Here is a 24,603-nt window from a genome sequence, read left to right as displayed (position 1 = left end):
CAGGAGAAGAATCTAATTTGTTAATACAGACTGGAAACTCTCCTGTTAAAGCTGCAGTAGCTGTAACCTAGTGATGATTTGTTGCGTTTGCTGTTTGAAAGAGCAGCATGTTCTAGACAGCAACACCTAAGGTTTGGTTGAGAGGGAATACACTGGACACACAATCAAGGCAAGATCCTGTAAGCACTAAGAGATGAATAAAAGTACCCTACATATGCACATACAAGAACTTATATTTCACAGACGAGTTAAAAACTGAAGGATTTAGGTCACAGCTTGTGGTGCACTTCCAAGCCTTTAAAATAAGATGACTACAAAATTATTGTGCAATTAATTAGATTAATATTAATTAGATTAAGTAAGAATTGAAGTGTCTTTTTTTTTTTTTTTTTTTTTTTAAGGTAACACACTTATGGTGAAATCCTGACATTACCAAGGCCAAGGGAGCTTTACAATCAGCCCACCAGGAGCCAGAATGCCATCCATAATGAGTTATAATACAAAATTACTGATATTTAGCATCCTCCAGCATAAGGCTATGATTATAAATTATTTGCACTTGAATATCCATACTGCATAATGTTTTTAAAACCAACTTTAAAACCACCTGAATCATCCATTAAAAGCGTCACTTCACTGTAGCAGAAAATAATAAGGAATTTTTCTAGTTAAATGTGCTTAGAATGAATCAAATTGTGCCTACACAGCCACAGATCTACTTGTTCTGCAACACGTATATTCAGACTTACGGTAGGCACAGATCAAGATGCCGGAAGGGTGACTTTTAATCACTGCTGGAAATAAACAAACATCAAAAGAAAACCAATGCCCCAGACAGAAATAAACTTCATTGTGTTCATGTTCTTAAAGAGTCCTCTTGTGTCCTTACTAGGAAGTGGAAAGCAAAAACAGACAGCCAGTAACACAGTTAACCGTTTGCCCTCATCAGGGATCCTTATCATAAATACAGAGTGAGAAAATCTATTCATGTGTCAAATATCAACATTATTCTATCCTTGAAGTGATATTACTCTGCATAGGCAGTTTAAACGTGACTAGATAAAAGGATTGCTAGAATATTGGTGCCCTAAACAGAATTCACACCCTAGAGGAATCGGGAAAGGGCCACCAAAAGATAAGGAAGAGATCCTAGTGCCACGTGTACTTTTTTTGGTTCTCCGCAATATTCTGAGATCTCAATTTGCTTCTGTGCAAATCCCACTATTGACTCCAGAATGACCCGAATCTGCTACAAGTAACACTAAAGTCAGATTATTTGGCTAATGTCTCTGCTTCTTACAGTGGCAAAATTTAAAAGGAACAGTTTATAGAGACATGCCACCTGAACCGCTACTCGATTGTGCACATTCAGTTCCAACCCACCACCACATTCCTATTGCTAGGGGTGTCGGAAATTCACAGGGGTATTGCCTGTCCAGTGTAAAAAGTTGCATTCCCCATGCCAAGGGGAGCCTCAGCAGGTGCAACTGGTGCTACCTCATCTTCCCACCCTCAATGGACAATTGTATCTGATGCCCCCGGGACAGAAAGAGAAAATCTGAAACATGAAACTTCACAACAGGCGTCTGGGTGGTATTACAGGTCGCAACACAAATTGCAGCAGCCCAAAGGCACATTTTCTCTGTCTGCTCTCCGGTCCATGTGACAATTTCCTTTGAATCTCAAGTTAGAACAAGACAGTAAAAGCAGCAAGTGAACTGCAGAAGGGAAAAAACACAGCTGTCACCCCATTTTTACCATGTTTTCAGTTTTGTCGGGGGTGGGGGATGTGCGTTTTCTTCTAGTACTCAAAGGACAGTAATGCAATTATATGTACATCACAGTCAAAGGACTGTATAGTTTCCCCTATAGGACTAGGAAATGAAAAAAAAAAAAAAAACACTATATGAAGAGTTTGTGATCTGTTAAAATTGTGTTAATATGATGCACTTTAGTACCAAAAAAATATTTTAAACACACCACAATTCCTAGTCCAGACTTTATGCAATCCTCTGTTCTATTTGCTCAAATTTTGAGGAATATCTTGATTTCCACCTGTTCTTTCTTCTGGCCAGACCTATTTCCTAGTGCACCTACTCCAAAACCAGTACTTCCAGGAAAATTAACTGTGACAACTATGGATAAAATCATGTTTTGTTTATATTTCAGGTACTAAACAGCTGCTACCAGATATTGCTACCAGATGTTCTAGAATTATATGCAACATTATGCTCAATTTTAACTTTTACAAAATTACAAGCTAATAAAAGATGACACTGCTGTAGTCAAATGATTTATTAAAGGAAAAGCCATTAAGTTCCTTTTAAGCTTCACACCCTACTACCCCAAATAACTCGTCATTACATACATCAGTGAACAGATGCAAATGTCTGTACCATTTTGAGATTTCAGTACCATCCCATATACCAATTATATATACAGATGCCTTTTGCTTTCACAGCCTCATGCACATCTGTCCACCTCAACCTGAACACATGATGACTGTTCATTTCATGGTTAAGCTACCTGCAAGATGATGAAAGTCTGGGTTTCACACAGTTCACCCAAGAATCATCTTTTTCTGCCACACAAATGAGCTCGTACACAGCTAAGGCAACATTTTACACATTGAAAACACTTCAAAACTAAACTGGGATTATTGAGTAACACAACATACAAAAGTTTGCTATACCACATTCAGTTTCATTTAGCCACCTCACTTTCCAAATAATTTAAAAGGCTGGAACATTTGTTGTGGGATTTGGGAGGGTGGGGGGGGTGTTAAATGAAGTCTTATACCCTCATGATAAGCAAAGTACAGGCTTTATTTTGTACAAGCTCCTCAATTAAAGTCACAGAGCAGCACACAATAGCTGATGTAGCTAACAGCCTTTCCTAGCCACGATCACAATAAACATAAGTAACATCAAACAGGAGTGAGAGTCAGTAATTATAGAACTGAAAACTGTCATGGATTCTTACGTGCTAATGAAGCCAGGCACAAATATAGTAAATCTAAATAGCTCCTTTCAATCTTCTAACAGGAAAATACACACATTAACTGGTCCACGGGGTACTTTTTTAAAGCTTGTATAAATCTGTGACTAGGCAAGCAAATATGATATTCCACCTAATCCTCCACCCTCACATGTAGCAGCAGCAGCAGGTCCTCACCAAATAAAGCAAGTCACCACAACTCAAAGCTTATAACAGAGCCCATTAGAGTTGAAGGCATTGTGAAAATGTCCGTGAACTGTGTTCTAAATCAGGAGCAAGTTCGCTTAAGTCAGTGAAATTCCCCTGGGATAACACAGGGAAAAGAAATACAAGTGCAAAGTGGCTCCAGCCTAATTTCCGTAGTTAAACAGCTTATACTGAAGACAAGAATATACATGTATTACTTCATAAAAACTTAGTCTACCATAAGTACATAATTTAGAGAAAATAGAGCAAATGCCAGAAAGGAAGAGAAAAGGAGAAATAGTGAGGGAGATCAGCCAGAAATTATTTATAACTTTAGATATCAAACCCTCAGTTAACATATACTACCCTAGCTCCACTGAGGTTGCAGTAGCCACACAATTTACACAGCTGAGCATCTGGCTCTAAATATTTAACTGTTCAAAATTCTGGTGTGCATCCTTGCGTAGCAGAGCTTCTCTGACTAATCACGCTAGAGGTAACCACATCTTAAGTGTGTAGTTCTAAATTGAGTAATATTACCATTAATAACAGTGCCTAATTAAGACATCTATAATGTTTTTAATGAGAAAAATTGAAAGTCCTTCTGGAATTTTTCCAGTCAAATTAATTCTGAGGACTTAGGACGTTATTACAAGTAATGTTACAGGAATGAAAATTAGGTCTAAATTAGGACATGTCACTGTATTCAAAAGAAGGAGAAAAAAGGAAACGCATTCCATTTCCCCCTTTATACACAATTCTCTGCTACAACATTACACCACAGGGGAAAATAAAAACACCGTTTTGCAGTCTGCTCTATGTTGGTTTGTATATGGTTATACCTCATGCATGTCTAAGGTCTGCACATATTTTAACACTTTGCTTTCAGGCTCTTTTTAAACATTACAGCAGTATTCTCTTGGGAAGAAGTATTTCCAGATTCTTGAAGTAATAACTCCTATGGCTTATACAGGCCCAAATCCCTTCGGCTATAATTCACATGAGTTATGCTTGTCTAAATAAAAAAAAAAAAAAAAAAAAAGTGAGGCTGCATATTTAGGCAGGGACCACTTGTGATTAAAAATGATCAGATCCAGCCTGCTAAAACCCTACAGGAAGGAAAGGATCCACATGGTCCTGGACCAATCCTCTTTAGGATAACGACCAGACATTTTAAAGGCTATCAAGCCTGGCAAGTCTTTATTTGTACTTCTAATAAGACATTCCTTCAAACTATTCCATGCACGTTTCCGGTTCACAGTTGCTGTTTCTTTATCACTGCTTTCATTGTAAGAATTTAGCAAGCATAAACCCATAGGTCTACTATGCAGCTGGATGAGGTTACTTTGAAGATACAGACACTCAATCCTTGCTCTTCAAAACAGCTTATTTGAGCACTTGCTTTTGTACCAGTTAAGAGAGTTTGAGTGTGTTCAAAAATATACACAGGTTCAAAAATGTAAGAGCAAAAGTCATGACTGTCTCCTGGCTGGATTTTATATGAATATCTCAGACTCAGTTTAGAGGAACTTGAAGTGAAGCCCCAATTGAGCCCAGTTTTTTTTTTAAAAAAAAGTTCAGGAGCTTCAATCTTAAAATGTGATTATAAGTTAAGAGAATAATGAGTTACAAACCAAGCGTTACCAAAAAGCTCTTAGTAGCACAACAAAATCCACAAAGCTTACCTTTGCTATTGCCTGACTTATGTTGGGTGTATAATCCTACATATATTCATACATACTTTCACATATGCATATATACACACCCACACACGTATATGCATACACATCATATTCTCTTGATTGGGGTCCCTAATGCCTTGACATTTCATCTCCCCTCTCTACCATGAAATGTTTCTCTCCCGAGCTCTCTCGGATTCCAAAAACCAAGTTTGAATTCTGCAATTTGTTGTGCCTTAATAAGCAGAAACACGACACTGTGTTTCAGGCAGGTCAGCTAATTAGGTGGTTTGTCCTCGAAAGCAGAGATTGCACAAACGATTATTTTTTTTTTTTTTTGAATGCATTGTACTAACACTGAGGATGTTGTCAGTGCTTAGATAATATTTTGAATGGTTTTACAGCTTACAATGATAACAGTTACAAGAATAGCAAGGCCATTCAGACATATGCATGTTTCCTAAAACCTCAGGACAGTTTACCGTCTTTCAAATCCGTTTTGTTTACAAAATCCTATCTTAATTGTACTGTAAGGACTCCTCAGAGAAAAAAAAAAAAAACCAACTGATTTTTATCTTCTGCTAACACCATAAATATTAAAAGCAGAATAAAACCCAAAATGCTTAACTGTTACTGATACTTGACAGATATACATCCTGGATTTTTAGAAATAACACCACAATCATTACTCTCAAGTATTACGCTACAATGATTACAAAGTTTAAAAATCAAGCATTTCTTTTGGAGGTCTTGTAATTCAAATGCTGAACGCCTCCTAAAAATCTAAGAAAAAAGTGCCACCATTGAACTAATACACACATATGACTGCCATAACTGCAAATTCATATTCAAATTGTATCACTCACACTGGCCAATATTACTTTGTTTCTTACAAAGTGTTTCACATACAGGAATCTGATTAAATATTATTCAAATAACTAATTCTTAGCTATTAGGTTTAATCTCCAGTCTGAATCACGCTATAAACCAAAAAAATCCATTTGCAGTAGTCAGCTGCAAGTTATTTGAAGTAAGACTTCTAGCTAATATTTCACTGAGAAAACTAAAGATTGTTATATGGTATTTCTGGGCTGCACAGGATACTACACAGAAGAAGGAGACCACCAACTTGGTCATGTGGTAGAGTTTGGACAGATAAAATCTCACTGTTTCCTCCCTAAGACCATCTCAGAGTAAGTGCAAACAGAGTGAGTTATGCGTCAGTTTGAGCCACCTGAGAAGAATTTAGTGTATGCACCAATACTTTGCTAAAGAGTTGTTGACTGAGCTCAAAAGGAGGTAGATGAACACATTGTTCCAATGAAGGAGAAAACTGTAGTAATTTGTTCTTTCATGCAGAAGTAGAAAAGTATTTCTAGTAGACCACCTCCACTCTTTTCTTTGATCACAGCTAACTGCAGACAGGCACACAGAGAGAATAGGAACCTAATTCTTTCAACAAGTTTAAAGCATGACAGAAACATGGATCCAGCAACTGTCACGTGCTACTGAGTTGTTTGACATCGCATCTTTAAGAATATCTATGATTTTATTTCCACAAATGCCTTTGCACATTAATGTCTCTCAGGGTGACAAAGGAGGATGAAGTTGAAATAAAGGACAGCCGGACGATTTCTGTGAGTCTGTGCAAGACAGGACTTATCCAGCAATGGTGAAGAGCAGGTGAGAGAGCACTCCTTTCTCCATCTGCCAAGACTCACATGGATCCTCATATAAAATATGTTTTTCAGCATCTATTTGTTATGATTTAGAGGGCAAAGGGGATGAGGTATAGTAAATATATGAGGAATAAGAGAACTTATTACAAAAGAAATCTTTTCTGCTTTTATTCTTAGATTTGTAAGCACACAACTTGCTTTAAAGGCTCACAAGCAAGATTTAATTTGAATTGCCAAGCAAAGAAAATGACAGAGTGCTCCTGAAGAAAAAAAAAAACTCAGGAAAAAGGAAAATATTCTTAAAAACCCATTGATCCAATCTTATTTTACTTTTAGTAAAGCATTGATGTAAACAATGTATTTAGGATTATTGAACAAGAACAAAATGACAACAGTCACCCTTCAGGTGGAGTAATTCTGTTAACCACAATTCTCCAAGTACACTAAAAATACATTTTTATTGTCACAAGACTGTAACATATCTTTAAGACAAGGATTAAATGCTGGCAGTTACATGCACTGCAGAAACAGGATGGATTTTTCATTAAGATACAAACTAGTTACTGTAATTAAGATTTTAGTTCTAATAAATAGAAAGAGTGCAAGATTGTCTCCAAGATTTCCCCCCCCCAAAAAGGCATGTTGCTCTAGGTTGCCAGTACTGGGGACAATGCATACTGATGGTTGATTTGGGGCTCCTGAGCTGTGGCTTCATCCTACTTGTTAAAGACTTCCTATAGGACTTTGCAGAAGCTACTTTCTTGGTTTATACTTTAGTTTTCCTTGCTCTTATTATCATCTAACTTCTCACAGAAGTCAGGAAAATAAAAAATTAGAGGTATAGTGGCATACAGAAAGCGAGGCCCCTTCATTATATGAGGTTATTCGTAGCCCCCAGGGATGCAATTCTGCCTTGAAAGACGCATCCACCAGGTGTTCTTAGCTATAATAAAGAGCTGTAAAAGGCAGTTGAGGAGAGGCACTCTGAATATAGGTCATCTGTCTTTCCCCTGTATTTGCATTGCCCTCCAACTAAGGGCTTGGCTTCATGCAATTCCATGCAGCTCTGCATTTGCAAGAGGCAAGTGCCCCAATTTTACTCAAATCACAAGAAAAGTGTCCAGCATCTCTTGCAACTCAGCTCATCTGCCTCAGAGCTATGCTTTTAGTTATATCCTCAAAAGGACACAAAAGCTCATGGCTTAATTTCTCCCTCTTCTAAATGCCAGCATCTTTTGAATAATAACTTGTTTTGTAGAATTTTCATTTATCAGTTTCTGTCACTCTGGAGCCAACATATCAAAATCCCTTCCTGATTGGCCTCCAGCAGTCCATGAAAATCTTACAGTAAATCCTGCAGTTGGAGACATACTGCTGGTACCTTGCTGGATGCACTAAACAGCAAAAAGAAATAAACGGCTAGTGTAAGAAAGAGTATTAACTTAGTTCCACAGAGCATTTAGAGATTTTTTTACTCTTGGCTTCACTTGGTTCATAAAGCAATTGAAAACTTTTGAAGTTCTCTGCAAAGCAGAGTTATTGTTCCCTGCCATAAGATTCAGCTCTAGAGCAATTCATCTGGGAGATATACTTAGAGAAACTCCAGAAACTCTGGAGACGCGACTCTGGGACAGTCTGTCAGACAGTAACTGACCCCTTTCAAAGAAAACAGAGTTGCTTCTTTAGTGCACTATTTAAAAAAAAAAAAAAAAAAAAAAAAAAGGCATGCTAACATAGAGTTTTCTCATTATTAGGTTTCAAAGCCCCTTGCAGATGGGGAAACTGAGGCAGAGGTATGCTCATTAGATCTTCAGAAACTCTGGATAGCAGAAGCTGATCTTTCTGGTCATTGTACACACACAGAACGCAGTCATGGGTCCCTGAACTGATGCTGCAACTCAGATCTTGACACTAGTCAATCCGCAGACGTAGATATTAAGAATCCTGGTTTCCAATACACTTTATTTATTACAAGCATAATACAGCATTGAACATGTCAGGGACTGCTCTTTATGGCAAACAAAAAGTTAATGCTTTCCAAAGTGCAGTTACTCACAAGACCATTCTGACATTTCAGAAGTCAAGAGGAACTATTATTAGCTGCGTCTAATAATATTGCAAGTTCCCACCCATGGAATCTGTGTGCAATCCTCCATTGAATTGGCAGCCTTTGGCAGTATCACTGCCACATGATTTGAACCAGGCAAGTCTCAAAAACACTGCTACAGCACTGTGTAGCCAGCCTGAAAATATCTTCACTGCTCTAGGGAGATGAGTGATCCCTTTGGAATTGGTTTTTGGAACTGTAAACTAATGAATCACTAACAGCTTTAAAGTAGACAAAATGTATTGCAACACAGCATGTAGTGCCGCAGAACTGAAGGAAATCTGTTTACAGTGCTTCAACAGACACTTGAAATCAAGATGCTCAAGAAGGATGAGGCTGTTGAGAAAGAAGCAAAGCTCCAAGTGCTGTGTGTGCATTCTTCCCAACCAGGGCCAGCAGCCATTCCCTGGTGCCGGGGTGTTAGCCGAGCACTGCAAGGCAAGCCACAGCTCAAGGGAGGGTGCCCACATGGAAACCGGGCAAGGGACAGAGCAAGAAACAACCCTCTTCTCTTGGGCCTGCATGGTGCACGTGCTTCAGTGTCAAGTGCAGAGATCAGAATTACTTCTGTCATTCAGGCGCATTCACTGCCGACATCCCCCCAGCCACAGCTGCCTGGAAACCTTGTCAGGAAGATTTACACTGTATTTGCTAATGGGACAAGGTTGACACCAAACTTTGTATTCAAGCCAAGGGTCAGCATTATGCATGTGGCTGGTGGGAAAAGGCACTGCTTTATGGTTCCGATTCTTAATGAATCAGCACAGTCTGAAGATAAAGGCTAAAAAATAAAACAAAATCAAAGTCCACAAAGAGTTTGCTGGGCAAGGGGAAGGCCAAAGCTCAAAACCCCCCTCAACCTAAGGACACTCAAAGCCACAGCTCTTGCTTGAGAAAGCTCCCCCCCCTCCTTTTCCCCAGCCAAAGCTAGGCTGTTACACAAATAAGATGCCTTAGGCCAGAGGCAGAATAAGCAAAAAGGAGCGTAACTTTAAAAGGAACAGTTAAAAGCTTCTCTAGGAAAGACGGGAAGTTTGATGTACTAGTGCTGCTTATCCAGGGATTAATTACATATTTGACAGCAGAGACTTACTAAATAAGACAGAATAGCAAGGAATCCCTTCCTTGAAGGATGCCATCTACCTATTAAACCGCAGTCACGCTTTCTAGTCTCCCTCCCTTCTTAGGCTCCAGAAGGACTACACACCTTCCAGTCCAGCAGCCTGCTTCAGCAGGAAACCTTGCCAATAGCACTGAACAAAACCAGATATTTTTTTTTTTTTTACAGGTGCTAGGGTAGCTACCTGATCACATAGTTCACCAATTCACAGCTATGCATGGAAGAAGGGCAAATTAAAAGACATGCTGATTATTGTTTAAGCGGATTGCTCAAGATTTACTATTAATGAAATTCATGTAACCACAGCCACAGAAGGCGACTACACAGTGAACCAGGAAATAAGAAAGGGGGATGAGAAGGGAAAGATGTTTCTCCCTGCTGCACTGGACTTGACCAGCATATGACAGGCAGTGAGGTAGTATGAATAAATCAAGGAGGGGCTATCATTTATGGTTTAGCACCTTCAGACCCAAAATCCCAAAACCCACCCAAATTCCAGTGCACCAACTGCAAGGTAGTTTTAGAAATACCAAAAACAATTGTAGCAATACCAGATCAGAGCCCTACCCCAGGTGCTGCATAGCCTTCCCTCCCTTCCCCAAAGGGGCTTAAGTGAAAAATTTACCCTGATCACTTCAGTCAAAACCTACCCCCAGAGCTTGGCACGAAATTCTGCACACTGTGTACATCTCTAGCTTGCAGGCTGGGAGAGATGTACTGTGTGTACTTCCTCTGCTTTTAAAGCAAAGGAATGTGCTCACAAATCAACAACAGTTTTACGAGGAAAAGGAGGGAGGATCTTCAGTTCCCATCATATTTGGAGCCACATTCAGAACTACACATATTCCCCAGGAGCAGTCATGACATGGGGAGCAGCGGCGTAACAGGCCTGGCATGCCCCTGAGTCAGCCACGCTGCTATTTCAAAGCCCCAGCCCTTCTAGGAGGAGGTGACCCAGGGCAGGGCTGAACCCTGCAGCGAGCCCACTGCAGCGCTCACTCAACAGGGGTATTTACACCATAGAGGACCCATGGAATTACTTTTTTAAAGCTGCTCGGCGCAGTATTAAGAGGTGGCTGCATCCAAGCTAACCAAGGCTGAAGCTAGCTGAGGACATCAGCAGAAACTTTCCATGGGAACCTGAGCCTTACTTCTGTGTTGGTACTACTGTTTTAAAGTGACAGTTGCAGCGATACTTTATACTTGAAATACAGACTCCTGCCCATCAGGCAAGTGAACCAAGACCAGCATGCCAATTATACAAGCGTAGCTTATCAAACACTAAAGATTTTGGGTTTGCAGCAGACCTGAACTACAGGCCAAAGCCTGAACTGGAGAAATCAAAGTTGACTTGAACCTCTACTCCAGTGTCAGGCTAACTCACACACACAGTCCTGGGAACAGCAGGTATAAAACAGTAGATCTCAGGCCTAGAAGCCTCTGTGCTACCCAGGCTCCCACAGCAGAAATAAGAATGTTGGTTTGCTTGCAGCAAACGTACAAGGAAATTACACATGTACAAGGAAAAAAATGCAAAGTAACTATTTTTCTATTTTTGTTTTCTTTTCAACGTTTTGAAAGGTCAAACACATTTGCACTCTGCTGTTCTCTTTATCAGTGCTTAGACTCAAACACTGCCAGATAAGTCATGAGTCACGTAAACACCCCAGAAAGACAGTGTCAGAAGTAGATCCACTGTACATGAGTTGTATGCTCAGTCATCAGGGGAAGGTTCTTTCAGTTTTAAGCACAGAAGAACCTGCAGAAAACTAACAGCTAGTTTGCAAGCGCACCTGAAGTCAGGTTCTCTTCCCTTTAATCTTTGCACTTCAGCCAGCCTCTAAGAGATGCCGGAAAATAAGAGAAAGGGAATGACTCTGAGATTATATATTAGCAAAAATGGTAGGGGAAGGGAAATCACATAATATATGACAAGACTTTGGAGCATTTCTCTCCAACAGATGGCCCATAAGGCTCATTTGAACAAGACATTGCCTAGCTTTTCCTGGTATCTGGCTCGCTTCATATTTATTGCTGGAAAGCCGTAACAGTTATCCCTCCCCTCCCAGGTTCTCTGGCCCTCTCCTACCTTTCCATTTTCTCTGGGACATACTTATTTCCACCAGTGTGCAGTTAAAAAGTATGCTTGTGTTACACAGAGGATCTGTGGGAAACAACTTTTCTAACATATATAAAATCATTTCAGTTAATGAAGTGACATGTGAACAGTTTCAAAAGAAACTGCAATGTGCTTTCCTCCAATGAAGGCCGGTTTGGCCTCACACCTTACACCCAGTTTGTCCTCTCTTGTCTCCTTTCCATTCCCTCCTGAGCCAACTACTCAGTTAGGGGAAGGTATCTCCTAAGTTCTATTTCGTCTGTGCGGTAACAAGTTTCCCAAAGCATCAGTAAAATGGATTTAACAATCACGAAACACAACAACGTCAAAGCAGCATAGATAAATATTGTCCATTAAGACATACAGCAAATGATAATAAAGTCCCTCCAAAACATAAAATGTAGAAGAAAGGAGAGTTCTGTGGCTGGGTAGCTAATGAATGCTGGAAACAGATACAGAGTTTACAAAGGATTAAATTTCGTGCCTCTCATAAACCAGCATGCTGATACACACACAAATGTGCATGAAACAGAGTAAAGTACTGCTGTTTCCTGATGCCAACAACTTCAGATCCAGATGTGAGCAAGAGCTCTGTGTGTGGGTGTCAGCCTAAACTCTCAGGTAAGATTGCATGGAAATGAAGATGCAAAAATCAAGCAGATTCAGACTGGATGTTGCACTCCATTCCTGTATACACCTGTTAGCCGTATCACAAATATAAAAGCCTGCTTTCCAAATCTCAACAGCTGCAAAAATTTACAGGGCATTGAATATAATTTTGTTTTTCTTTTCCCCCTTTGTTTTGTTTTCCCTTCCATTTTTGTATTAATGTTTGACCTTTTTTCTTGTATTCCTCAGTCAGCCAAGGAAAGGGACAAGAAATTCAGCAGCTATGTTGGCATGTTTATTGTTAAATTACTATCCCAGCACTTCTGTCTTGAAGAGATCACCAACTTAAAACCATTAATGGGGCAGCCAGATTAAATTCTCCTTTCCACATGTGCAGATAGAACTAGACTGCCTTAGAGGACTAAGGGAGAAAGGAATAGAGTAACATGAACATACCGAGAAACACACAATATTTGTGCTAGATACACAAGTACTAACAGTGCAATGCTTGTAGTTGCCTACCACTAGCTACAGGTTACAGTTTAACATCGCACTAACTCTAGGCAATCTGGAGATTACTCAGTGAAAATAACTAGGACCTATGTCAAATGCTAAAGGAATGTGACTCTAGGTGTCTGCTTTTCCTCATGCTGCAGGAAAAATCCCCATCTTCTCATCTATCACCAAAAGAAAACCAACTATAAACACCAAGAACAGGGATAGACTTTCCAAAAGGGCGTGTTGAAGCTCCTCCAAGAGAAGTTAGTAAAAAGTATTCATCCATTCCCCAAGAAGTTAGAATCATAGAATATTTTGGGTTGAAGGGACCTTTTAAGGCCATCCAGTCCAACCCCCCTGCAATGAGCAGGGCCATCTTCAAATAGATTAGGTTGCTCAGATCCCCATCCAGCCTGAGTTTAAATGTTTACAGGGATGGGGCATCAACCACCTCTCTGGGCAACCTGTGTCAGTGTTTCATCACCCTCATTGTAAAAGAGGTCTTCCTTATATCTAGGAAGTTCTGGAAGAAAGTTTGGAGTAGAAAAACTAAAGGCACTCAGACCATCTGAATTATTTTTTTTTGAGCACATGAAGTGGAACAGAAAAAAAAGTAATTTGAACAAGAAAATTACAGGAATGCTGATGCTTCCAGTCAGCCTGGAGGTAAAGAAGGGAGAACCACTCATGCTGTGCATGATTGCTTTTTCTTCCTTCAAGTCCCAGATAGACCCCATAAACACAGAGCATGCAGAAATCCGAAGTCAGGAACAAGTTGGGAAAACGATTTTGTTCACGTTCAACATGAGTTATGGCAGACAACCAAGTCTGTTTCTATTTTAGCCAGACTCCTTCAGCCACCCATAATCAATTTTTAGTTCCAATGCACAGTAGGAAACAGGTTCTGTGCTTGTGTGCCTTTGACTCATGAAGAAACAAAAGCTTTGAAAATTGTATTCTTGGGAAGCTAGTGCAAAAAAATTGAATCCTCATTTCAGAGAGATGTAACCATGCAGGAAGAGGAAGCTGTTCCACAAAGTCAGAGATTAGCTTTCCATAGTCCATACAAGCCTACAGATTCTCATGTTTTGGGCTTGTAACAAATGGTCCATTCATGTGTCATTGTCCCCCTAGAAATTCAAACATTTAGGTGCATCTCAGTAACAACGACACTTTAGGACAGCAACATCAGGCTTCCAGAAGCTAGACATAGGAGTGGAACAGCCATGACCAGGCAGCTCACCTCCTGCCAGAGGAGCCTAAGTTTTTGGTAGTTCTGCTTCCTCCAACCTGAATAAAGGAAGGAAGATGGGAACCTTTATTAGTGAACAGATGGTGAGGGAAATATTCTGCCACTGAGATTATGTCTCACACTGCAGGGGAAATATCCAGCACCTCTCCCCTACTCAAGCACTGGAAAGATAGTTGGTTATTATCTGCCCCTGTCTTCTAACACAAATTGTTTTGATCTCAAATGCTGTATGTATAGTACTGCCAGCCTCATCCTCCTCCTCTGCTCCAACTGATCATTTTGCCAGCAGCAGTCACATACACACCAGTTGTAAGCAAGTACTCTCCATTTTCCTTATGCCTAAAAGAACTCTGAGCAGTTATGATTAGGTAAACATTTTCTCTTCTTAGTTTCCTCTACATACAAAAATACTAGCTGTATAGATATAGGCAGCTCTTTGGAAAATCATCACTAATTATATTCTTGAAAGTTGAGCAGCATTATTAAGCTAGTACTACATACACCATTTTCTGATTGGCCTAAAGACTGAATTTATTCTGGGCTCCCTCCAATCAAAATTAATCTTTCTATAGTACAATGAACTGTCACTACTGAATCAACACCAGCAGCAGAAGTGACAGCAGCCTACATCATTACTCAACTAAGATAATAGAACTGAAGTCATTGAAACAGGCAGATGTTGGAGGCTGTCTCCCATTTCAGAATAATGTTCCTGTCGTAACTCAGCATTTATTTTAGGGAAGCAAGGATAAATTCATTACCATTTGCAGGGTGCTCAGATATAACAGTAATAGAAGCCATGTAAGCCTCCCAATATGTACACAGTGGAAACGCACATGGCATTGATACTAACCATCCTTCACCTAGATAACGCAAAGCAGGGCAATGCAATCAATCCATGTCCACTGGAGGCCTGTTCCCACATTAGTGTGAGCAACAGTGTTTTGCTATTGCAAACTCAAAAAACTAAAGTTGAGAGATGTGCAACACCAGAAATCATTTCGACAAGATACAGAAGCTTCACGATTTATTCCCTGAATCCTTACCTTATTTCCTGGTAACACACTGTATCCAAAATTGTCATCTAAAGAGCTGCTGTTTTGTCAGATTGCAATAATCAATATCGTCACTGCACAGAATGCCACTCTTCTGTATTGATAAGTAAACTGCATAGATCCAACAATTAGGAAAAACTATTGATGACATAAAAATGATAAAGAGGAATACAATGTTTGGTTTTTAAAGTTAGATCTTTTAATTAAAAGCATTAGAAGAAAATAATGATTAAAAAAAAAAAGAAGCAAATGTAAGATCCTTATCTATCTCTGAACAGAAGTATAAATGGGTGCAAGGCATACTTCCCATTACTGCTAGGATTTAATGGCCATCCTTACATCTTCAGCCCACTGAATAACGTCTCCTGCAATGATATGGCTACATATTAAGGAAAGGTGATCAAATCTGGGCCCAACTATTTTAGCCTTCAGGTCAAAGCTGTATATCAGTAAATTGATAGGATTATTGATATCCATAAATCAATATTTATAGAGTTCAGAGTCCAATTAGTTCAATTAGATAATGAATTAGGAAAACAAAAGACATTTTGGAAAAGAATAAAACCACTTAGCTGACACACAAGATAACCTTCAGGCAGCAAGCTAATACAAATGCCTAGAAATCAAAATTGATTTTTATGTATTGTTCTATTTTAATTTAATTCTCATTTATCTTTACCCACAGGTTTTTCGTTTTGCATTTCACCTGAGTAAGGATGCTAGATAGTATCCATGACTTCATGGCACTTGCAAGACTGGTTATCTTGTCTTGGCAGAAGGTCAAACTGAACACCTTTTAATTTGACCAGTTATCTAACTGTACCAAACAGCTCAAACCTGCAGCTGAGATATCTATTCCTGCTTCATAGCAGTTGGAATTACTCAGCTTCCTCTGACAGAGCTCTGAAACAATGGATTTAATAGGGAGGGAAATGCCCATCTGATTCTAATGGCTAATTCCATCTCCTTTCACTTAGAGAGCAGAGTACCAGATGCTCTGGATTTCCTGCTTTGTCAACTATAGAGCAGTGCTATGTTCAGCTCTCACATTTGATATAGCTGTTTGTTGTCTGAGAAAACGTGGTTCCTCAGGGAAACCAAAGGGTTGTCTCTAGAGAAATGTATAAATGCACCTTATTTGGCAGTATGGGAACTCAAAGCCAGCAAGTTTGTCTATGGAAAACACACGATCTTGGGAACACTGTTCCCAAACTGTTACCAACAGTTGGCTCAAAGTTAAAATGTAACAGACAGACTTCAAAGTTCATCTTGCATCAAGAAAACTATAATAGGCTAGGGAAGGGGCAACTTTACACGATCTCACCACACACCCCCCGTCCTTGTATGCTGTCTATAGAGCTATGGATCATATTCCTAATTCGTGCATGCTGGGATAGCTTCCTAGTGGATCCAGATGAGTTTACAGCAGCTTAGAATTTCTGCCTTTGTACAGTGACTCCATGGACAGCTGCCAGGTTTTATTTTACTCTTACAGGTTCAAAATCCACTATGTTTGACTCTGAGATTCTTCTTTAAAGACAGTTTGCACAGAAACCCTTCTTACAATTCCAAGTTATGCCAAGATACTGAAAAGAAATAGATTAAGTGTCTATAAAGTAGATGAGCCAATTATCAGCGTGGTAAGTATGTTGTAACATGCTTTTTTGCTCCATAGCAATTCAAACAAAACTCAGTGTGCTAACAGTTTTATGGATTGATTTGAAGCCATATGAGAAATTATTCATCCTCTTTCTACCTCTGCCACAGACGTGTTACTGTCCATGTGGCAGACAGCCATTAATATATAGAATCAGTACTCCCCCCGCTGTGTTTCCAGCCAAGCTTGCCAACTTTGCCCTGGAGCAGGTAAGGAGCGCACACACTTAACATTGCTCAGGGGAGGAAAAGGGAGTAACCTTCAACAGTAGTCTTCAGCACACAATTAATAATAGCTGAGAAAAGCTTACAGGTTATTTGCAAGGGAGTATCTCTAATATCCTAAATTCAAGTTGTAGGTATACGTATTTCTTTGCATGCAGCCATATTAACAGTGCTGTGACAGCTTAATGGCCTATCACTCAGCATTTTGAGTCCTTGTTACACACAAGTGCCACAAGGTCCATATGCCACGATAAGTCATTTGACAAAAACTTCTTCAAACTTTTAGAAACCCACTTTCTGCGTGTATTCCTATTAATGCAGCTTTCATACACAGAAGAATTATTTGCTCTTCATTACATACCAGACTGCAAAGTCCTTGGGAATTTAATATTAGAAATATATACATGGCTATTACCAATAAGGAATTAAACATTCGTTGTTCACAGCAAGAGAACAAAAAGTTTAGACTGAAAGAGATAGCTATTACTAATTTTAAAAAACCCAATAGTTTGTGGAGTAGAACCGTTATCAAATGGAGTCTGAGGAACCTTAAACAATAAAATCTTATTCATTCCAGACAGCTACATATCAGTGCCCAATTTTGAGGCACTTCCAAAGCTTGAAGGCAGATGTTCAGCTCCCTAAAAACAAGGTCCATACAGATAGCAAATTAGACATCCATACATGGACATTCATAGATATCAGAAGTTATTTAAACACCTTAATCAGCTTTTTCCAAGTGGTTAGAGATACTGATAAACTGCTGTGAGCTGAAAAGGTTCACCCCACCCCTCTCTTAATAGCTTGTATTTGTTTTAGTCTGTTCTCAGAACAGCTTTAACCAGCTCCATCAAACCAAATCTTAAATTCCTCCTTTTTTTCTTCAGCCAAGAAAACTAATGGTCCAAAACAGTAGAATATTGGATAAGTTAGTAGCGGAGTAAGTTCCCTTCAGACAAAACAGTGAGGCTTTCAAAGAATTAGATTCTTCTGTTTGACAAAGAACACAGTCCACATTGCAACACACACACAAAAAAAGCAGTGGGCAAATTTCCAAGATCTTTGAATAATGAAACAGTGGTTAATAAAGCAAGTCTTATTTTTCACTCCTCTGAAATTTAATATCCTACTGATTTGTGTACACTAACATTGTACTAGCTGCAGGACACATGAAGTGACAGAAAAACACAGCCTCCCATCTGGGCTGGTCCCATCCATCTGGTGACTGGGGCAGGGCACAGTGCAACCATATGGCCATAATCAAGAACCCACTAATATCATCCAGACTTAACTGGGAAGAGCTATAGCCCACTTAGGCTCCTAAGGATGATAAATCCCTCTCATTCTGTCTCTCCTCCCCAGTGGACATGGTAGATTTGTCTTTTTGCCTGCACAGATAAAGCTTTGCTGGTTAGAATACTAGCAATACACAAAAAAAGTGAATTTGGTGTTTGTACCTGTCAATGGCAGAATGACAAAATTATTTCCATGAAACAATTAAAAACTCATTAACCTCACATTTCTGCCTCAAGTCCCAGATGAAGTCCCCCTCCTCCCAAAAAGCTTATGTTGGCATAGGAACTCTGAAACCCGAGGCCAAAATCCTGGCACACAGCGCATGGGTACAACCCAGCAGCTGAATATAAGAGATTTGACTCCAGCAGTCCTACAGGAAGAGTACAACAGTAGCAGCTCTGTTATCTAGCCTGCCCTTACTTATTAATAGAAAGGGAAGAGCCTACTTATCTAACAACAAACAGGAAGAAAATGAAAGGCAGAACTTCACATTGTCTTGAACAGGCACCACTGTTGCTATCTACTTAGTTCTAATAGTTCCTGTTCCACTGGTCTGTTGAGTCACCTTTTCGCAATACTTGTTTCCTAGCTGATAAGTCAATAACCCCCAAAGGATCATGGCACAAAGACATTACATGTGGTAGAATAACCTTTTTCAGGTTTTGATCATCCGAAACAGAAACCAGATCCCAACATATTGCCTGAGCTACACCTTAAATTGAAAGATGTGTACCTCAAATGGTACACAACAAAGTGGGTTTAATTGTAATGCCGTAATTCTAGCAGCATTGTCATGACCTGTTTCCACTCATCTATTGTAACAACCCCTCCCTGCTTGGCAGTAAGGAGTCTGGTCAGGTCCTGTGTAAGAATACCTTTAGAAGGTTAGAGCTGTTGCCTAAAGTCATATTAATTCACCAGGGGCCAACCTTCCCTCCAAGGCAACATTTGATAAATAGCACAGCATGACTGTTGGAATGGCTCTGTGTTTTGGGAGACACCGACTTTTGAATGGGATATGCAAGTGGAAGGTCTTTTTGACTACATAACCAAAAATGATGGCCTGAAACTGTCAGGAGTAAGTGACAGCCTGCTCACAAAATGCTCATCAGTACAAATAATTATACATAATAGTTGGCAATTGAGTTTTGCTAACAGTTTTAAAGCATTCTTACAACTTGGATAATAGCAGAAGAGATATAGGACTTTTTCCTCTAGAATTCTCAAACAATAAGCAGTCTTAAACAAAATAAAACCTACAACAAGAAGATACAACAGGGAAACACTTGGTCAGAATTTGAACATAATCTTTAATGTTATAGCAGCAGCTGTGTGAGCAAGGTTTTTCTTTTTTCCTGAAGCTGATAAATTTCTTTTTCTTTTAATACATGGGTGCCGACTTTCAAGCTGTGCATGGAGCCCTCTTCTGGAGATATTTGAAAAAATAAAAGCTTAAGAACACAGTAGTGTGGACTATGCATTTGGAGAAAGAGTTCTAGCACTAATTTTCTCTATTCGCTGTAATGACAAGCTTGTGAAATCTATACTTCTTTCCAATTGACTTAGTTGCAAGCCAGTGGAACATGATAGTTATTGTTAAAGCCATGAATTTTTTTTTTTCCCCTCTTCTTGCAAGTTTTACTAATTTTATGTTGATTCACCTATCTGTGTGAAATGCGTAACATACGACAGCAAGCCTGCGAACAACTCTTGGTTTAAAACAAATATTTTTTTACGTAGGCCTTAGAAAACATCCTTTGGGATAAAGGTAAAACCCACTCCGATACGAGAGATTTAAAAATCTGTAATTACTGCTTACTGTACTCTATAGTGAGCTGCACAAGCTACTAGAGTACACTTAGTTTTTATTGTCAGCTTCAGATCAATAAAGCTGTATAGTATAGATATGTTTTGTAGTTTTAAAGGTGATCCTGAATTAAAGAATTACTTGAAACGTATCTTTCTCAGCTATTCCAGTCAATGTTCAGTTTTCTTCTTGGTGAAAACAGGACAAACGGTAGTAGTGTAGACTAAATCTTTGCAAAAGAAAAAATTCATTTATTGTCTGCCTGTTTACCACAACTTTTACAAACATACTTAATGGGCTGAAAAGAAAGGCAGCAATTCCCCATCCTCAACCTTTAAATGCCTCAAAAAGCAGTTTTATATCTATACTTAACAAATGTAGTTGAATTAGATGCAGACCAAGAAAACACAAAACCAAAGTTAATACTTTTGGAAATGATGTTTTAATTAAAAATAAACCTTTTTTCAGTTCATGTTCTTACGAATATGAGAATTTCAAACCTTTTTCTACACTGTAAACTTTGCTATCAGTACTTTGCTATCATTACTTTGAAATGAAGTTATTCCCATCTTCTACTTCCACAGAAAGTACTGCATTACTAGATCGCCAACGCTTAGAAATCATTTTATCAAAATTGAGCTTTGCAGGTTCCACTAGCATTGCATTATACGAGGCATTATTGCTACTACTAATGGAGGAAAAAAAAAAAAAACACTTATGAAAAAAATTCCAAAATGTGTTACAACCACTACATAGCCAGATGGCTGCATTTGTTTAATATGTTGTTTCTCACATACTTCTATTTACTTTTCCTGTCACATGAAAGTTGTACATGTGGTGTGTCAAAGAGAAAAGCCAAACAGCATTTCATTAATTCCTTTTTCTTTCCTAGTATGCCATCACCTTCAGTTCATACTTTAACCTGCCAATACTCAACAACCTTATACCTGAAGACAGATTTAGGTACACTTCCTTATTATAGTCTAATTCATTAACTCTTAGACGTGATCTATAAAGTAAACTTGGAGATGTGTTAGATCACAAGGTAAAGGCATTGCCAGATAAAGCTACATATGCTAATAAAGAAGGTGGGGTGCAGTTTAAGCACTTAAATGCAAAGCAATGCTAAAGCACCACAAGCTCAGCCCAGCAAGAGAAGAAACTCTGAAGTATTGCTGAAAGTTATCAGTAAAGTGCACAGTTGTTTTCAGAATCAGGTGTTCTGCACCTTGTCAGATTTTAAGTAGTTACTGATGTTAAACACATGCCAGCTATGTGGTTTAATAGGCCTTAGAATGCTGTCCTCCCCTATCGCATACATATTGCTTTTCCTACAAGGGACGTCTAAAGAAAATCCAAACTCAAAGCTGATTATTCATTAGTGTGCTAAAGATGGACAAAAGAGGACTGAAAACACAGAGAAAGCCAAGCAAACTGCAGTCCAGATGGCAAATCTAAAGTCCAAGGTGAGGGAGCACCAGCTCACTATATCCAGATGTTACCTTTACACTGTCTGTGCCCTCTACCCTCCGCGCCTCTGCTCCCTGAGCATTGCCTCCCACTGGCAGCTTCACCAGCTCAGCTGCCTGTCCAGGCTGCATCTCAGCCCACCTTGCCAACTTCTCCCCAGGAGACCTTTGGGCATCCCCAGCCCACCCGAGAGCCATTCAGCCTTCTGCAGGCACAGCAGCTTGCCCACTCACTGCAGCCAGTCCCAGCAAGGCTGGCGAGCTGCCCGCTGGCCAGCCCTCCTACAGGGTACACACAGCCTCAGCCCCAGCACTTAGGGAGGCCCTGCAAGAAACTCTGCACGTATCCCCAGCACATGCTGCTCCAGCTCCTCAAACTCATCCTTCACCAGATCATTCAGGCACCATACCTATGGCCCAAAGCAGCTGCTTTCAGTTGTTACACTCCCTGGAGCAGGATTATTATCCTGAACCCACCCAAATGCCTATGTGCTTGCTCACAGTCACCGAGTCTCCTACTGTCCCATAACTCCAGCCACCCACACCAACGCTTTTACTCCTTATCAGGGTAAGCCAGGACCAAAATACCCTAGCCTTGATCCACAGCATATGTGCATTCAGTTCACCCTACTGTTTCCTACTTACACACTCTTGATGTATCTTCTCTCAGCAATAAAGCTCTCCCAACAGTGATCCCTCACCATTTCTCTCCTTATCATTCTGTTTTGAAAAAGCAGACTAAATGCCTGCTGGAGATTGCAGTTACACAAACACAAGCGCACAGACTCGGCGTCCCGAGCACTAGTTTGACGCTCTAAAACCCACCAACCCCCTAAGGGTTAACAAAACCGCTCGATTGCCAGTCTAAAAGGAATTAACTTTTCTGTCTACTCAGTGCACAGGATGCCACTGTCACTAAATGCAAGAGTTTACAGAGCTCCAAAGACAAAAGAAGGAAGGATGCATTTAAGCTGGACAACAAAGGATTTTCAAACCTCCCCAGAGCTTCCAAAAAGTGAGCCCTGTAACAGCAGCGAGAGGCAAAAAGAGCAACCAGAAGGTACCAAGAAGTCAAAGCCCAGCCAGTCCCTTGGTTTTGACAGACAGCAGCAGCAGCGCTTTAGCAGCTCCGTGTTTTTAAGGCTGGGTGTTTTTTCCTCCGCTTTCTGGCAGAGGGGGATCTATTACGTTTAATAAGAGAAAGGCTACATAGCAAGTCACTAACAGAGTATTACACATCTATCAAGAGAGTACGAGGAAGGGAACCTTTTGCAAGGTCTGATTTTATTTTTCCTCCATATTCCCCCCCTCCTCTTTTTTTTTTTTTTTTAAAGAAAAAAAGCAATAAATAATGTGAGCTGCCTATAACAGCATATAAGCCTACTACCCGGCAAAAGCCACAGAGGAAAGAGGCAAATCAAAGTTGCAGCATTTGATATGACAGAAAATATAGCTGCTGCAGCTGCTACCGAGACACTTGAAAGATTCTCCCCACCACCCTTCCTGAAGGGGAACAAAAAATGCTATATATCACACGGCAAATTTGTTGTAACTGTAAATCAAGGAACTATGAGATTCTATGTTCCTAGCAACTGGCTTATAGCAGAGATCTTACATCTTTCAGCAGTAATTCAATCAATGTATAATTACTCAGAAATCAGACCAGAATTACAAATACTTTCAAATCCAAATGCCCTAGAGAAGGAAGAAGAAAGCAAGCAAGGAAAAAACACACATTTCTTACCTGGGACAGCAGAAAGGACAGAGCAAGTTGAGTTTTGTGCTGCATTTTGCCAGACTAGAAGGTACCAGAGGCTTTTTCATTCATGCACTCGGCTGCACTGAGCATATTTTCACTGTGAAACAGCCTTTGAGAAGAGACTCTGCCTTGAGAGCCAGCCAACTTCCCAAATAGATCAGCAGCATCATCACTAAAGCATTGGATAGAGTCTGATGACCAGAACCAATGGCTTTACAAGGATGATTTCTTCACAAAGCATCCCCATTTTGCATCACACATATTGGGCAAGCACCTCTCACAAGCACAGCACCTTTAGAAAGCATTTTGCTTTGGTGTATTTGTGTGTTTAGTTTCAGTCTAACAAATCATGCCTTACAGATCTCAATAGTATTTTCCCTTTTAGAGAATGGAATTGCACAGAGAGAAATAAGAGCAACTCTGAGCACCGCTGCAAAGAGATTCTCTTTATTAAAATGTTAATAAGGTATGCTTTATTTTCAATAAATCAAAAAAATGACCACTGCAGCTTTAGTTACTTCCAAGCCTGAGAACACAGTGAAATTTCTCAGTGCAGCAGAAATACAGATTATATTTTGTGTTTCCCCCTCAATCTCACAAATCACAACGAAGACAGATCAATTCTAGCCTGCAGAAAAAATCCATCATAAGGCAATAGATTTTATTAACTGCTCAGGTAATGGCAGAGCCAGCTTTTGATTCTATGAACTTGAATCTAGGACAAAGTTTCAAACCTGCATGCCCTTCAATTACAAAAACTTTTCCTGTTTGGAAGAGGAGACCCCTGATGTTTCAAGAACCTGCTTTCTCTGGATTGGTTATGCTGCAACCCAGCAAGCAATACCAGGCAGATGGACCAAAGATTACAAACAAATTCCCCTGTCTGCCTTTCCAGCTCCACCTCTCTTGCCACTCCCCATTATTACAGCAGTCCAGTCCTTTTTTGACTTGTCTACTTGCAGTTGCCAGGGTTATCTAACAATACCATTCCTCCATTTTAAGTAGGGTCAAAAGTCTCCACAGCTCTCATGACTGATGCTTCTCCCTTGCTTGCTCATCCAGCAGAGCCAGCTGCCACCACTTTCTGCTC

General features: G+C 39.8%; 1 protein-coding gene across 2 annotated transcripts in view; it reads right to left on the bottom strand.

Moving 5' to 3' along the window:
- Positions 1 to 23,606, bottom strand: part of CDH13 (cadherin 13) — a gene marked incomplete at its 3' end in the record, with an annotated part of 498,288 nt that extends 474,682 nt beyond the window's left edge. For both annotated transcript variants that reach the window (XM_082489177.1, XM_082489176.1), the window contains exon 1: positions 23,499 to 23,606. In XM_082489177.1, the coding sequence (XP_082345303.1) occupies positions 23,499 to 23,543 (45 nt within the window). In that variant the 5' untranslated portion in view covers positions 23,544 to 23,606. The remainder of the gene's footprint in view (positions 1 to 23,498) is intronic.
- Positions 23,607 to 24,603: the final 997 nt, after the last annotated feature.

The sequence above is a fragment of the Vanellus vanellus genome (genome assembly GCF_965231255.1).
Source record: "Vanellus vanellus genome assembly, chromosome: 12".
Lineage (NCBI taxonomy): Eukaryota > Metazoa > Chordata > Aves > Charadriiformes > Charadriidae > Vanellus > Vanellus vanellus.
Note: the sequence above shows the minus strand (reverse complement) of the source record. Positions and strands in the feature narration are given on the sequence as shown.